This window comes from Panicum virgatum, chromosome 9K (genome assembly GCF_016808335.1).
Source record: "Panicum virgatum strain AP13 chromosome 9K, P.virgatum_v5, whole genome shotgun sequence".
Classification (NCBI taxonomy): domain Eukaryota; kingdom Viridiplantae; phylum Streptophyta; class Magnoliopsida; order Poales; family Poaceae; genus Panicum; species Panicum virgatum.
The window spans coordinates 52,867,746-52,883,734 of record NC_053144.1 but is presented as its reverse complement, the minus strand read 5'-3'; the positions used below and the strand labels follow the sequence as shown (position 1 = coordinate 52,883,734).

The window sequence follows — 15,989 nt, the reverse complement described above, 5'->3', positions numbered from 1 at the left end:
ATCTCAAGGGCCTCATCGATGGCAAGCCTGTGAACAGGATGTTGGTCGACACTGGCGCCGCAGTCAACCTGATGTCGTACTCAGTGCTGCGCCGATTGGGTCGTTCTACTGCTGATCTCATCAAGACCAACGTTATGCTCAATGATTTCAACGGTCAGCCATCGGAGGCACAGGGTGTCCTCAACGTAGAGTTGACAGTTGGCCGCAAGACCGTCCCAACCTCGTTCTTCATCGTCAACAGCAAGAGTACGTACACAGTGCTGCTTGGGAGGGATTGGATTCACGCCAATTGTTGTGTCCCTTCCACGATGCACCAGCGTTTGGTCCAGTGGGATGGCGATGAAGTGGAGGTGGTCCGTGCAGATGACTCCAGCGAGGTTTCGCTCGCAGACACGAATGCCTGGGACACGGAAGGGCAAGAGCCGATCTCAGGGATCGCGCTGGAAGATTGTGATCGGATCGAAGCGACAAAAAATGGGCTGAGGCTGGTCTTATCCACTGGCCTCACAAAGTAAAAATATCCTGGCGAGCTACGGAATCCAGCAAGATTAGAGAGGCAGATCCCAACGACCGGCCCCAAAAAATGATGAGTAATATATGTTTGGAGTTAAAGTTGTTACATCATGTACAAACAATGGCCTGTTCCGTTAGCTGGCCAGTTAATGTGCATTCAGTACCAAGGATTAATCTAGAAACGGCCGACCGCAGTTAATGTGCATTCATGTCAGTACCAAGGATTAATCTCCCGGTGTTTGCTATCGACGTGGCAGATGATGACGAGTCGCCTGCGTCCACAGTCGATTTAACAGTCGACGGCAAGTTGGGCTACGGGCTTACATCAACTGACGATTTGGAGGAAGTTGATATTGGTCCCGGGGATAAGCCGCGACCAAAATTTATCAGCAAAAAATTAGACCCGAGTCTGCGTGAGCCGATGATTGCACTCTTGAGGGAATACCGGGATTGTTTTGCATGGGATTATACTGAAATGCCCGGTCTGGATAGAAACATCGTTGAACATCGGCTCCCGCTTAAGAAAGGATTTCGGCCGTTTCAACAACGAGCAAGGCAGATGAAGGCTGAAGTCCTGGAGGAGGTCAAGAAAGAGGTGCAAAAGATGTTGGACCTAGGATTCATCAGGCCTTGCAGGTACGCAGAATGGATCTCTAGTGTGGTCCCTGTACAGAAGAAGGATGGCCGATGGAGAGTCTGTGTGGACTTCAGAGACCTCAACAGAGCAACGCCAAAAGACGAATATCCGATGCCCGTGGCAGAAACATTGATTAACGCCGTTGCTGGTCACAAAATGCTCAACTTCATGGATGGTAATGCTGGCTACAATCAGATCATCATGGACCTAGAAGACATAAGCAAGACTGCGTTCAGAGTACCAGGTGCCGTTGGCTTGTTCGAGTACTTGGTTATGACCTTTGGATTGAAAAATGCCGGTGCAACGTATCAACTAGCCATGAATTACATTTTTCATGATCTCATCGGCAAGGTGGTAGAAATCTACATTGATGATGTCGTGGTCAAATCCATGTCAGCTGGAGGGCATCTGGAAGATCTGCGTAAGGTTTTGGAGCGAACTCGGAAGTTTGGGCTCAAAATAAACCCAAAGAAATATGCCTTTGGCGTGTCAGCCGGTCAGTTCTTAGGATTCCTGGTGCATGAGCGGGAAATCGAGATCGGCTTGAAGAGTCAGGAAGCGGTAAAAACAAAGAAACCGCCTACTATGAAGAAGGAACTACAGAAACAAATCGGCAAAATCAACTTTGTCAGACGATTTATATCCAATCTGTCTGGGCGTATCGAGCCGTTCATGGGTCTGGTGAAGATCAAGTCCGATGATGAATTTCACTGGGGGGCAGAGCAGCAGCAAGCTTTTGACAAAATCAAGGAATATTTGTCGAAGCCTCCAGTTTTAGTTCCTCCACGGCAGGACAGGCCTTTCTACGTGTACTTGTCCATGGGCGACACTTCCTTCGCCTCGGTTATAATACAGAAGCATGACGACTAGGAGAGAGTTGTCTTCTACCTCAGCAGGCGCATGTTGGACGCCGAGATCAGGTATCCCGAGATCGAAAAGCTTTGCCTTTGCTTATTATTCACATGTACAAAGCTTCGACATATTTTGCTCTCGGCGGAGACAATTGTCATATGTAAATCGGATGTCATCAAGCATATGTTGTCGGCTCCTATCCTGAAAGGCCGACTGGGAAAATAGATGTTTGCATTGTCAGAATTCGATATCTGATATCAACCTGCCAAGGCAATCAAGGGGCAGGCACTGGTGGATCTCATTGCAGACAGGGTCAGCGCTGACGTATCTGCACTTTTCGTGCGTGCCTGGGCCATGTTCTTTGACGGATCGGCTTGTGATGATGGGTGCGGCGTGGGAATTCTGTTGGTATCGCCTCGTGGGGCGACATATTCTTTTTCCATCAGAATGGCTACTCCATGCACCAATAATTTAGTAGAGTATGAGGCCATTCGCAAGGGAATGGAATTACTCTTGGAAGCTGGTGCAGAAGCAGTGGAAATATTTGGGGATTCGAAGCTTGTGATTTCTCAGCTCACAGAAAAATATAAATGTGAGAGCGAGGCTCTTTTTCCGATATGGATGCAATGCCGTGAGTTGATGTCACGATTCAGGTACATTAATTTCCACTGGATATGGATGACTCTGAACAATGAAGCCAATGATTTGGCACAGATGGCTTCCGGGTACAAGGAAACGGCCGATGGGGTCGATGTAGAGGTTCAGTTTCTAGAACCTGGAGACTGGAGAGCCGATATCTTTAATTATTTGAAGGATTCGGCTCGGGGGGCACCCAGAAGGATAAGACTCAAAGCTATGAAGTATGTTCTGATAGGGGACGACATGTTCTACAGGACTCTGGAAGGACTGCTACTTAAATGTTTGGGGCCTTTGGAGTCGAATCGGCTCTTGCATGAGGTTCATGAAGGAGCCTGCGGTACTCATCAATCGGCTCATAAGATGAAGTGGATGATTAGGCGTTCGGGATATTACTGGCCTACCATACTTGAAGATTGCTTCAAATATTACAAGGGATGTCAGGCATGTCAGAAATTCGGCAAGATGCAGATGGCGCCGGCTTCAGTAATGAATCCTATTATTAAGCCATGGCCGTTCAGGGGTTGGGCCATGTATATGATTGGTCAGATTAACCCACCATCTAGCAAAGGTCACCAATGGGTGCTAGCTGTCACGGATTATTTCACAAAATGGGTGGAAGCAGTACCCATGAGGTCGGTGGCATCGAAAGATGTGATCAGTTTTGTTAAAGAACACATCATCCATAGGTTTGGGATCCCTCAGACCATTACGACCGATGGAGGATCGGTCTTTATATCGGAAGAATTCAGTAAGTTCGCTGATGACATGGGGTTCAAGCTGATCAGATCATCTCCATATTATGCCCAGGCTAATGGAAAAGCTGAAGCATCCAACCAGAGCCAGATCAAGCTGATCAAGAGGAAGATCGATGAATATCCTAGGCACGGGCATGAGGTGTTGTCAGAGGCTTTGTGGGCATATCGTATTTCGTGTCACGGATCTATCAAGACGTCACCATACCATCTGGCATCTGGTCTACGGTCAAGATGCTATGTTACCATGGGAGATCACGGCCGGATCAAGACGTGTTGAGTTTCATAATGATCTATCGGCTGAACAGTATGCAGCCTTGATGAGCGATAATGTGGAGGATCTTACAGAGCTAAGACTTTGGTCGCTGGAGAAGATTAAGGAAAATAAGGCTAAAGTTGCTCGTGCATATAATAAAAAGGTCAGGCCGATAGAATTCCAGGTTGGAGACTTAGTTTGGGAAGCAGTGTTACCATTGGGAACCAAAGATAGAAAATATGGCAAATGGTCTCCAACTTGGCACGGGTCGTACAAGGTTGATCAGGTTTTGCCTGGAAATGCCTACATGCTTGAGGAGTTGGATGGTGTCAAGTTTCCTGTGGCGGTTAATGGCCAACACCTCAAGAAATATTTTCCGAGCATGTGGGAGGGCGACTAACAAGAGCCGATGAGATCCATCTGGCTGCAGTGTAATAGGTCAACACGTTGAGTTGGCCAGTAGAAAAAAAAGAGAAAAAGGCCAACACGTTGAGTTGGCCAGTAAAAAAATTATGAGAGGCCAACACGTTGAGTTGGCTAGTAAAATAAAAGAATAATCATGCGAGACAGCCGATGTGTGACCATCGACTTAAGTTGTTTTAAATGAGTACAAGTTTCAGGTTTAACAGGAGACATCAAATGTTTTCTAAATAGTTCTACTAGTTCAGGAATCCTTCTATGGCATGGATGGCTTTTGCACGTACAGCGTCAGCTCTTGCAATGATTTCTTCGCCGTCCTTGTCATCGCCTGATATTATCTGTCGACTCAAGGTGATTATCTCTACAAACTCTGCTTGTATTTGTTCAGTCATTTCTTGGGCTTCCTGCTTGGAGTTTGCGATCGAAGCTTTCTCCTCTTGGATTAGTCTTTGGGTAGTGCGGACCTTTTCTTTAAGTTCCATCAGTTCCTTTTCCAAGAGGTTGAGTTGTCTTGTGCATCCAGAGTTGCCTTCTTTTGGTTGAGTAGTTTGCACTTCTGAGCGATGTCGGCTTTCAGAGAGATTTGAGAATGACGCAGTTCTAGTCTCTGTTGTGCTGCCTTCACCTCTGCCCGAAAGAAAGGAAGATGGCCGGCTGGCCAAAGTTTGACTCGAAGTGATTCTGGAAGCTGGGATTCTATCTGCTCAAGAATTTCTTTTATCTTGCTGGAATCATCAACCAGAGCAATGATCGGAGCAGATAGTAGATCTTTGATGAGTTGAAGCTGATTTGCCAAGTTAGCCGATTGCTGCAGAGATGATGCTTTTGCTCCAGGGGCAATCAGACCCATTGATGTCGGGTCAAAGGAAAGCAAACATAAAATGTCAAAGCCCTATGGACATATCTGAAGTTAGAGCAAGGTGCATTTATGAAGCTATCAGCTGGTTCAGAATTGGTTCTTGTAATGTTACATGTTCTGAAAAAGAAGCGTTGGGCGATTCAAGAGCAATCGTCCTAATAGAGCTTGTGTCGACATCAAGAACATTGACTGTGTCAGCTTGCCCCTCGCTTGCCTCTATCAGTACATTAGGATTTGCAGTCATCTTATGTTGTACTGGGCTTTCTGCATTGGGGATGTCTTCAGCCATGTCCTGAAAATAAAATTACGGTCAACCAGAATATATGTGCATAAGGAAAAAGTTTCAGAAAAGATGAATCACCTGGTTGGAGTTAGTATCTGATGGACTTGGGGAAGATTGGACAATTTTCTTAATGATCCTTTTTGTAATCATCTTCCTCTTTTTGGTTGGAACTCGAGGGGCAACAATTGCAGAAGCTTGTCTTCGTTTGGAAGCCGACTGAAGTAAGTCTGGCTGAATAGTCATTATCACTTTCTTCATTGATGGTGATCCCTTACAGAAGAGAACCTCAGGAGCAGTTGGAAGAAAGTGGAATGGCTCCCCGTTGCTGGTCATAGGCTCTGGGCCATCTTGTTGCTGCAAACAGGGTGAGCAGGATTAGTTAAGAGAAAAATAGAGGACTTGGAAAGAATGAATACATAAATTCAGTACCTCTTCTTCGGGGATTACGTATTCAGGGTCAATTTGCTGCAGTCGAGGAACTAGAGCTCTTCTGAAAACGTGAGGAAATAAAGGACAGATCGGCTGGTATTGGAATGTGGAGATCATCGAACATGCTGCAGCATCTTGAGCTGGTGAGACCATCAGGCAGATCAGCTCTACTCTCCACCAAGTGGTGAATATGGAAGTGGGGAGGAACTTGTCCTAAACCAAATTGCCGAGCTGCTATGACTGGTTGATAGGTTTCATAGCCTGGTTTGATAATTCTATTGGAAGTACTCATGCCAACAGGAAGAAAGTCAGGTCGAATCATCAAGGAGTATAGATGCCGAGTGCTGTCATCATCGGCAAAGCTGTCCAGTCTAAAGGCAGTTGGGTTCTCAAAGGCTTCAGATTCAGTGAATGGGAAAAAGAGAGGGTTGTCTAGACCTTTGTAGAAGACTTTGAACCATTTTGCTACATCTGTCGGATTCAGTCTGCTGCCAGGAAGACTAAATAAAGTTTGGCCATAACTAGTACATCTAGTTGGTTTGCCACTCTCATCAGGAAAGGAATTCTTGGTCAGGCCTTGGAAATTTGGGATCTGGTGCTAAAAGTACAGTTGTGCCCACAATTGAATAAACCACCAAGGGCCTCCAGTTCTCAGTTTCTGTTGGTTAAGCAAGTTAGATGTCATCAAATGGAGATATCTGTAGGTTTCTCCAAGGAAAAGTTTACCTAAGCCAGTGCGGTTGCCATGGGCCAGGTGGTAGGCCAAAGGAAGGTAATTCTTAGTTGGAGCTCAAGAAGGACCACAGAAGATGAAGTGCTCTAGCCAAAGATTTAAAAAGGCTATTTGTTCCTTTTCAGTCACTGGACCTTTTGTTTTCATGTGCTGGTTCATGTAAGTGCCCCAGTTTGTGCAGTTTGCCTTGGAAAAAAGTTTAAAGGGGACTTTTGCCATTTTGTGGGCAGCAGGATTAGGAGATCCAATGTCTAGGCCAGTGATCATGGTGACATCTAGCAGAGTATGGGTCATGGGGCTGTGGCCAAAGAGGAAACAGTTCAGGGCATCAGACCAAAAATAGCCGATGGTTTTCAGAAGATTTTCATCTTTGTCAAGAGGTGATAATGATAAGCTAAGCGCATCGGCCATGTTCAATTCTTGCCACAAGGGTCATATAAGCTTTTGCTACTCTGTTGTACCATGTAATCCAACTCTCAGGGGGGTTAGGCCAGGCTCTTAAGCAGTCGGCCCAGAGGTTCAAATCAATGTTTTGACTTATGAAAGGGATCCTATTTGCTTCACAAGAGATTAAATCTATGGGATTTTCGTAAGTTCGTGGGCCAAGACAGAAAGATTTTGGATTGGAAGGATGCGGCAGAAGGATATCTGACACCTGAAGTTCAGAGATTCAGAAATTTACATATGGTGTCATGTTTCAGAGTTTAATTTGTTCAGAGGCTTAATAAGCTGAAGAAAGTTAAAAGGATTGGGCTGGATGTTACCTTTAGGCCGCAGATTGCCGCATCATCGATTGCAGAATTTGTTGTCTGAGCTACAGAGTCTGCCATGATTCAAATATGTTGATTTAGGGTTTGATTGCTATGGGTTCTGAATCGAATTCTGGATGCTTGGAGAAGTTCTTGCTCGAATTTTATAGAGCTGGGTTTTCGAATTACGCTCGGATTTGAGAGTTTGCTTCGAGTTCGGTTCAAGGTGGAAGTGATACTCTACTCTTGTGCGGGTTGCTTCTAGTTTGAATTTCGTCGGCTCTTAGATATTTATATAAGCCTGATGCGTTGCCATCGGCTTTTTGGAAAATAAATCAGACGCACAGCAGTTGAAGGAAATTAACTTCATTAAAAGGAAAGGTTTTTACAAGGAAAAAACCGATTTTTACAAAGAAATTAATCCTTCGGCTTTACAATCCTACTCCTACAGTACTACTTCTACTGCTCGTAGGTACCTAGTACCTACGGCGTTTGGGGCTCCGGGCTGGCGCATTTCCGCCGTCGTCGCTGTCGTCGTCGTCGTCGCTGTCGAAGGCACTGCTGCCGCCCTCGGACCCGAAGTCGCTGCTCCGACCGCCGCCGCCGCTGCTCTCTTCCTCGCTGTCCTCCTCGGAGGACCCGAGGAAGCGGAAGGACTTTCCGCCCATCGGTTCGTCGCTGGAGGAGGAGCCGATATCCTCTTCCGAGGAGGAATCGGCTCCATCCGGGGAGGAGTCTTCTTCATCGCTGCTCTCCAACTCCTCCTGGAACATGAGTTGGAGGTCTTCCCCCTCGGTCTTGGGCTCGTCCTCCTCGGAGACGACCCCGAAGTCGAACTTCTCTACATCCCAATGCAGAGGAGCCAGCGCTTCGTACGCTGCTGTCGGGTTCCACTCAGGAGTTGGCTCTCGGCTCTCCGGGATGGAGTCGATAGAAGAAGCGGAGAGGGAAGAAGAAGAAGGAGAAGAGGAGGAGGAAGAATCTCCGAAGGAGTTGGAGCCGGAGGAGGAAGAAATCGCCATGGTTACTGGAGCTGGGGTTTTCTGTGCTACTTGGCTTTGGAGGAAGATGAGTTTGCCGTGAAGAAGAGCCGATTCGGGGTGAGATTAAATAGTAAAAAGATGGAAGACGGATCGGCAGTTTTCACGTTCTACGAGGAGCCAGTTGCAGAGACGTTGCGTCTTCCTTGGTGGTTGTCGTGTGTTTTAATGAGCATTAACGGGAAGATGAAGCGACGGAGTGGTTTTAGAATTATCATTGCCAAAACCAGGGGGCATGTGTTATTTCCATAAATTAACAGGGTTAATTAATGGGTCGAGAGTGAGTTGGGCTTAATGAAGGGATTGAAGGGGGCTTACGAATCGGCTCCTGCATGAGCATTTGGGCCATATGGGCCATGTATCTTTAGATTTAATTCAAGATTAGAGATAGAGTCCGATCGGGGCAAGATAGGATTAGATTGTTTCCCAAGTCTCCGGGCTATAAATATGTACCCTATGATATTCGTAAAGAGAGAGAGCGTCATCACGTCTCGCAAACAACAATTCTCGGCGCATCGCCACCCATAATTCTAGGATTTCATCCAAATAAGCGTCATGCTGCCCTGATCGCTTCTCGTGATCATGGCAGCGTTGTTCTTACTTTTACCTTGGTATTACTCGTACTGAAGCGTTTTTTATGGCGAGTAATGCTAGTTATCCTGATGCTCGTAACATGGTTTTTAGTAGATTCATCGTGCTTTTATTGCTTACCATCTACGAATATCATGTTGTTTCTGTGCAGTCACGTTTCAATTTTATGCTAATTCTTGTTGCATAGAGTTAGTTGCACGGAAACAACACCCTGCTTCTTTTCTATCCAGTAGATCTAATCTGCTACGGTTTGTTCTTATACTTAAGAATTGGCGTAATATCTGTTAGATTAGGCCTTGCAAACTTGTTGGATGATCCGGTGATGTAATAGATGCTTTATTTTAGTCTTGATAGGGATTGTTCCGGAAATCGGCTCTTGCTAGTTTTTAGACATCTGTTTTGGGTTATGGTTTAGTTATCTGTTACGTTTGTTAGGCCTAATCACGTGTAGGATGTTCCGATCTAGCAGTGAAGCTTTTACCGTCGTGGGTTAGATTAGTTAGATTTATTTGAAGCAGTTTTACAGTTATTTGTTTTATTTATCAATATCCGGATGCAAGCAGATCCAATCTGACACCGGGGCTCGATCGGCTCTTTAAAGCCGATGCAAGAGTCATCCCGGGGAGCCGACCACGGCTCGGACTTATGTTTCCACGTGTTTGTGTATGCAGGCAAATCGTTGCAAGCACGTTCGCACCTTCCTGATCGGGTATAGGTCAGGTGGCACGTCCTGCGTCTTTATAAGCCGCTGCGTGTATTGGAATTGCGGGCCGTTGATGAGGGAGCAGTGCCTGCCAGCGCCCCAGCGACCTCCCGGCTCTCCGTGTTGTCTGTTGATACTCACCGATGGATTTTGACCGACAACAGTTAGATAAAGGGCGTAGAGGTGGATTGGATTCGGAACTAGCAGCTCCAAGGTGCACCTACTCCCCGCGGGCGGCCTCGCGGGGCGCGCCTTCCGGGTCCGGATGGGCCTCTTGATCTTGTCCGACTTTAGGATAGGGATTTATTTTATTTGGGCCCACCACGATGGACAAAAAATTAAAGTACCACATAAACGATTCGTTTTTTATAAATAGATAAAGAAAAGATAAAGATTCATCTTCTGACGAAATCAGATCGGCCCGTCGGTTCCTCCATGCTTCCCAGATTGCACGGCGTCACACGGAACCACTAGCTACTCCTCCCCAAATTCTCCGACCTTGCCTTCCGCGGCTCCGCCCCAGCCCAACCCTAGCTTCGTCTTCCCCGCCCTCACCCTCTCCTCTCAGCGGACCAGTCTACCTGTCCTGCCGGCCAAGATGTCGTCGTCGGGCGGCGGCGGGGGGCAGCAGTTCCGCTATACGCAGACGCCGTCGAAGGTGCTCCACCTGCGGAACCTGCCGTGGGAGTGCGCAGAGGAGGAGCTCGTGGAGCTCTGCAAGCCCTTCGGGCGCATCGTCAACACCAAGAGCGGCGTCGGCGCCAATCGCAACCAGGCCTTCGTCGAGTTCGTAAGTCCTTCCCCCGCCCCTCTACCATCCCTTCCTCTGGACCCTACCCCATCGATCCCCACCGCGATCCGGTCCGGAATTCGGGGCGGGCGCGCCGCTCCTCCACGGTTTTGCATGTGCATGAAATTGATACGATGGGCAGTTTAGTTGTAGGCGAATCGTTGGATCTAGCTAGGTTTAGCCTTTGCGATGTTTGCAATATTATGAGCAGCTTGATTGTAGGCGAATCACAGGATCTAGCTAGGTTTGGCCCGTGAGATATTGGAAATTCGTCAGCTATCGGGATTTGGATTAGATGTTGCAGGGGTCAGCGAGCCTTCCTACCTATTCAGTTACACTGCGTATAAAATTTTTTAAGCTTTGCAATTATCGTCTCTTAGAGTTGCATTGATCAGGCATGATGAGGGATTTGTAAATGTGACATTCTCATGTCTGCTTGCTTTTTGGTCAGTTGGATCGGTTAAGAGAGTTGTGTAAAGATCCGTCAAGAACTACGCCTAAAACCACCTAATTTACTGACGAGAAGTAAAGGAACATGCAGTAATCGATAAGAACAGACTACTCCTAGGCAAGAAAAGTAAGAACACAATAGACAAATTCAATTTCCAGTCTATTTTCCCCTTCCGGCACACTGATATTATATCCTCTGCTACTTCCTGTAAATGTCACACTCACACAAGGTCAATTAATTTTGCATTCGCCATCACAGTACATGGTAACTCTTTTCGCCGTCCGATAGATGACTAACGGACTACATTGAATCCCACTCCCTTTAGAAGCTAAACCTGCCAGCACTTTTACAGAATACGCTTTCTCCAGATTAGACTGAATCAGTTCAAGGCCTGAAAAGTTGTTACAGAATTTTAATTAAATTATGGGTTGCTTATATGTGGAATTTACACGAGATTATTGAACTTTGTTTTCTCATGATTGCCAGATGGATTTTGTGTTGGTGGGTTGGGCTGTTACAATTGGAGTTTAAAAAAATGAACACGTTCACTCCTATTGTTTTGCGGTAGGATGTTCTGCCAGTATTTAGTGGATATACGGCTGGTAGTTTTTTTATTTCATTTCCTTTTGTCTCTGTGTTGTTTTGGGTGTGGGGCAGGGACGGGTGTCTAGAGTAGTGGGGGATGTGGATCAGGCATGACAGGGAAGTTCTCTCTTACTTGGATTCAAAACACTGTGCACTAATGCCTGTTTTGTTCTACTGCTTTAGTTCTGAATTCACATGCCAGAACTACTTATGCGCAATTAACTTTCTTTGCAGACTGATGTTAATCAGGCAATCTCGATGGTTTCTTACTTTGCATCATCTTCGGAACCAGCACAAATTCGAGGCAAAACTGTTTACATTCAGTATTCAAATAGGCAAGAAATAATTAACAACAAGAGCCCTGGAGAGACTGCTGGAAATGTGTTGCTTGTTACCATAGAGGGTGTACAAGCTAGTGATGTCACCATTGATGTAATCCATATGGTGAGTTCTAAAATTCCATTTTTTTTGTCTTGTAAAGTACTTAGATAATTGTGTTAGTATGGTAATGACACCCTCAAGTGTGCTTGTTACTTTCTTGATTGCCAATTTGCCATTGACTGAAGGAATGCAAGGGAGTCTACCTGACCTGATCCTTGTAAATCAAAGATTTTACATAGCTGTTCTTCTCGTAGTAACGTATTCTGCATGAATCAGCAGGCCCATGTTAACACGGAGAAAATGTCGTTATCAACACCTGCAATTGGAGAGATACCATGTTTGTTTTGCTGCCTCTGTCTTCTAACTAGTACATTCAAAGTTCTTATGAACTCTCATGTCTCGTCTTGGGGATGCAATCTAAGTATCCTCCATCAACGCGCTTATCCCTGGTGTAGGGCACCTCCCTGTTTATCCAAGTTACTGACGAAAGGTTAAATTCCAAACCTTTAGATCATAAGTATCTCTATGGTGCTTATTTTTAGATCATTGTTTGGTGATATTGTATTGCACCTAGTTTATATTAGAAGTATGGTACGGTATATTTAATTTTACTCATATCTGATTTTTTGTCTTTCACGCTTCCCCCTTTTCTGCTTGGGTGAGCGATAAGCTTGAAAAGTTTATATCCTTTGTTTGGAAATGAGGTTTATGCATCATTTCTTTATGAAAAATATCACGTGTAATCATTGTGTGCTATGCTGCAGATTTTTTTTCATGTGTGCCTTGAACTCTTATGTTTGATCCTTTTTTGTACCAACTTTCAGGTTTTCTCAGCATTTGGATATGTTCACAAAATAGCCACCTTTGAAAAGGCTGCAGGTTTTCAGGTCAGTTAAAGTATCATGTTTTAGATGCCTAATTGCTTTTTGGGGGTTTTGAAATGAAAGGCAGGAGCCTCATCTTATTCTTGCATGCAGGCATTGATCCAGTATACTGATGCAGCAACTGCTTCAGCTGCTAGAGAAGCCTTAGACGGAAGGAGCATCCCAAGGTGACCTTCTTGGGTTTCTTTGTATTGTCCATTGCTTGTGTTCGTTGTACTTGCTTATGCTTCTTATAAACTGAATTGCTTTGTTTCATTACAGTTACTTGCTTCCACAGCATGTAACATCTTGCTGCTTGCGAATTTCTTTCTCTGCACATCAGGATTTGAACATCAAGTTTCAGTCAAACCGCAGCAGGTAAAGCCTACAATTTGTTCTCTTTGAGTTATTTATCCCTATTTCTGATAGAGGGTCCATTCTTATGCCCCATGTCCTCACAAGTTATTTTAGCATTCACTGGTTTATGTTGTTTTAGTCTTAGCAGATCTTAATGTAAATGCCAAACAATGATTCGTTGGCAACACATGAGATTATGTATATCAAATTGCTGACGCTCTACCTTGGCATGTATTTAAACTTTGTAGAATATATGGATGAACTTTGCTGCTTTGTGAAGCTCTAATTGCCTCATTTCCACGTTTAGAACCTTCTTAAAATAAGTGTACATTCATTGAGTATTTTTGCACAAAAAGTATTGTGCCTTGCTTTGTTTAGAGTAAATTATAAAACTACTACAGTGGAGTTCCTTTGTTTCCTATTTATTGTTGATGTACACAACCATATGACATGGCCTCAGTTTGACAAGTAATTAATACCCAAGTAATCTCCCAACTGTGTAACAAATTCCAGGAGCCTACAAACTACGTCCAAATAATTTCTTGCAATTTTCTCAACCAGTGTTAAAAGACTATTTGCCTCTTCAGCTTCTGAAGTGCACACCCATTCTTCTATTGCATGTCTTAGAGATTGTAATGGTTATTGACCCTTATACATAATTCAGTAAGCCTTCTGGAGCTTTATTTGGTTGAGGTGAAAGTATTTTCTTTTTATTGGATTGAAGCGAAAGTAGTCGAAGACCAATGCTTCACATTGAAGCTGAAAGTTTTTGTTCGAGTATCTGTGCTTCCTACTATAGCTGGTCAAAAGTGAGGTTCTCTTTGTATGGGAACCAATATTGCTTTTATACACCATATTACCATTTGGACCTGTATTTTCCTATACACTCTGGGATTATTTGTCAAAGATACTAATTAGATGTTTAGACCTGCCATGCTAGGAAGTAGCACAAATCTTTACATGTCACATGATTCACCTTTTCCAATCTTATTAGTTTTTTTACTCGTGCAAGTATATGCCAATTTTGATTGTATCTTGTTGGAGACATGCTTTTGTTTTAATTAGCCATTGTTTGAAGCTCCTCTTATGGTGTTATCTTGCAGGGATTATAACAATCCATATCTTCCAATTAACTATTCTGCCATGGATGGTACATTACAGGTATTTGCAAGCAGAATACAACGTGCATTCTAATCTTTTAATTCTGCATGTTTTGCCATTTTATATGACCTTGCTGTGTCTGCCTTTTGATGTGCTTGAATAGCCTGCTGTTGGTGCTGATGGAAGGAAAGTGGAGGCTCAAGGCAATGTTCTTCTTGCATCAATTGAGAATATGCAATATGCCGTTACAGTAGATGTTCTTCATACTGTAAGTCAAATTGGGGAGACACTTCAAGAATATGCTTCAAAATTCTGTTGTTGTCTGCTTTATTCATTCTAACCATGCTAAATTGTTATACAAATTCCAGGTGTTCTCAGCATTTGGTACAGTCCAAAAAATTGCTATCTTTGAGAAGAATGGTGGCACACAAGCTTTGATTCAGTATCCTGGTATGAGCATGGAAATAGATCATTGCAAGCTTTAAATTACCAATCAATTAGATCAGTTTTTCAGTTGAGCTAGTGTTTACCTACTGCCTTGTCAACTGCTTTGATCTCTGGGAAAACAATATTTTGACACGTCATATGGTGTTCTTCCCATGATCCAATGTTTATATTTTCCAATGTCATAACCAGAAAATAGTTAATTGATCCACACTCTGTCAGCTAAACATGCAACTGATTCCATTTATTCTTCCATGCACTTTTTTATATAAATTGTTCATTAGTCTGATTAAGTCTTTTGCTATACTTTAGATGTAACTACAGCTGCAGTTGCGAAGGAAGCATTGGAAGGTCATTGCATCTACGATGGTGGCTACTGTAAGCTTCACCTGTCATACTCTCGTCATACTGATCTGAATGTAAAGGTATAATAGGAGTATTTCGTTCAGTGTTATTTGGTCACAAAAACCACCTAGATGATACATGTGTCGCTTCATAGAACCCTCTGTTTCACAATTGACTATTTTGGTTTGTCCGCCATATGAAGTCATTTATTCCTTTCATCTTCAGGCACATGGTGATAAGAGCAGGGATTACACAATTCCGCCTGGTGTAATCCAAGGAGTGCCACAACCACCAGCAGCTACATCCACTGGGTGGCAAGGTAATATTCAAGGAGCCGGGGCATATGCCCTACCCGGTGTCCCTGCCCAAAGCCACAACAACGCCAATGGACAAGTGCCAAGTTGGAATTCCGGCAACTCAGGGTATCCCTCAGCCCCAGGAGCATATCCAGGTCAGATGTACTCATCTCCAGCACCGTACGCAGCATCAGGGGGCTTCCCTAATACCCCACCCGCTGCTCCTCCGCATTATGCAGCATCAGGGGGCTTTCCTACCCATCCTGCTACTCCGCGGCACGAGTTGCACACTTCACAGCAGATGCCACCTCAGCATGGAAATCAGTCCGGACCAGCAGGCGCACCTGCAACCAGTCAACCACCACCACCTCCATCGTACTACCATTAAGTTAATTCTTTTTATGTTACTGTACTTTTGGTTGTTTTCAGTAAGTTTAACTCATATAGCACACTGCCATACTGCCATCCGAGCATGTTTAGATGGCAGTGGTAGCTGATAGATATGAGCTACAAATACAAGAATATGCTTGGATTTTTCATTCACCGTCAAAATCAGCCACTGTCTCTTCATATTTTCGTGGCAACCCTGGGAATAATGAACGGTTAGGCAGTTGTGTTTCTAGCCAGTGGTGGACTGGTGGTAGTGTTCTGAACTGCAGAGCGCAGCAGACCTGTTGACCAACAATGCAGTACATCTGTCCCACCGACATCCTTCATCCTATTCATTTCCGCAGAAGGTGGTGCCGACGCTTCTTTTCTGGAGCATATAACTGTTCCAAAGCAAACATCTGGAGTGGGAACAATATTGGAGAATTGGAGGCTCTTCAATCTTCATCTTGTTTTTATGGTGTCATGGGAATTGCTCGCTCGTCTTGTCTTGTTCGGGTTGCTGGAACTGCAAGGCCTGCTTGGTGCTCATT

At 44.6% G+C, this 15,989-nt stretch overlaps 1 protein-coding gene across 4 annotated transcripts; it reads left to right on the top strand.

Moving 5' to 3' along the window:
- The first annotated feature begins 9,858 nt into the window (after positions 1-9,858).
- LOC120652211 (polypyrimidine tract-binding protein homolog 1-like) lies at positions 9,859-15,641 on the top strand. Of its 4 annotated transcripts, none has more exons than XM_039929970.1 (10): positions 9,859-10,246; positions 11,517-11,726; positions 12,488-12,550; positions 12,641-12,714; positions 12,809-12,904; positions 13,987-14,044; positions 14,148-14,252; positions 14,353-14,434; positions 14,741-14,806; positions 14,999-15,641. In XM_039929970.1, exons 1-10 carry the CDS (start codon positions 10,055-10,057, stop codon positions 15,007-15,009), a joined length of 957 nt encoding a protein of 318 aa, XP_039785904.1. In that variant the 5' UTR covers positions 9,859-10,054; the 3' UTR covers positions 15,010-15,641. The 4 variants fall into 4 exon arrangements, with proteins under 4 accessions (XP_039785904.1, XP_039785903.1, XP_039785905.1 ...); XM_039929969.1 differs by having other exon boundaries at positions 14,741-14,853; XM_039929971.1 differs by lacking the exon at positions 9,859-10,246 and adding an exon at positions 11,940-12,153 and having other exon boundaries at positions 11,578-11,726; positions 14,741-14,853.
- Positions 15,642-15,989: the final 348 nt, after the last annotated feature.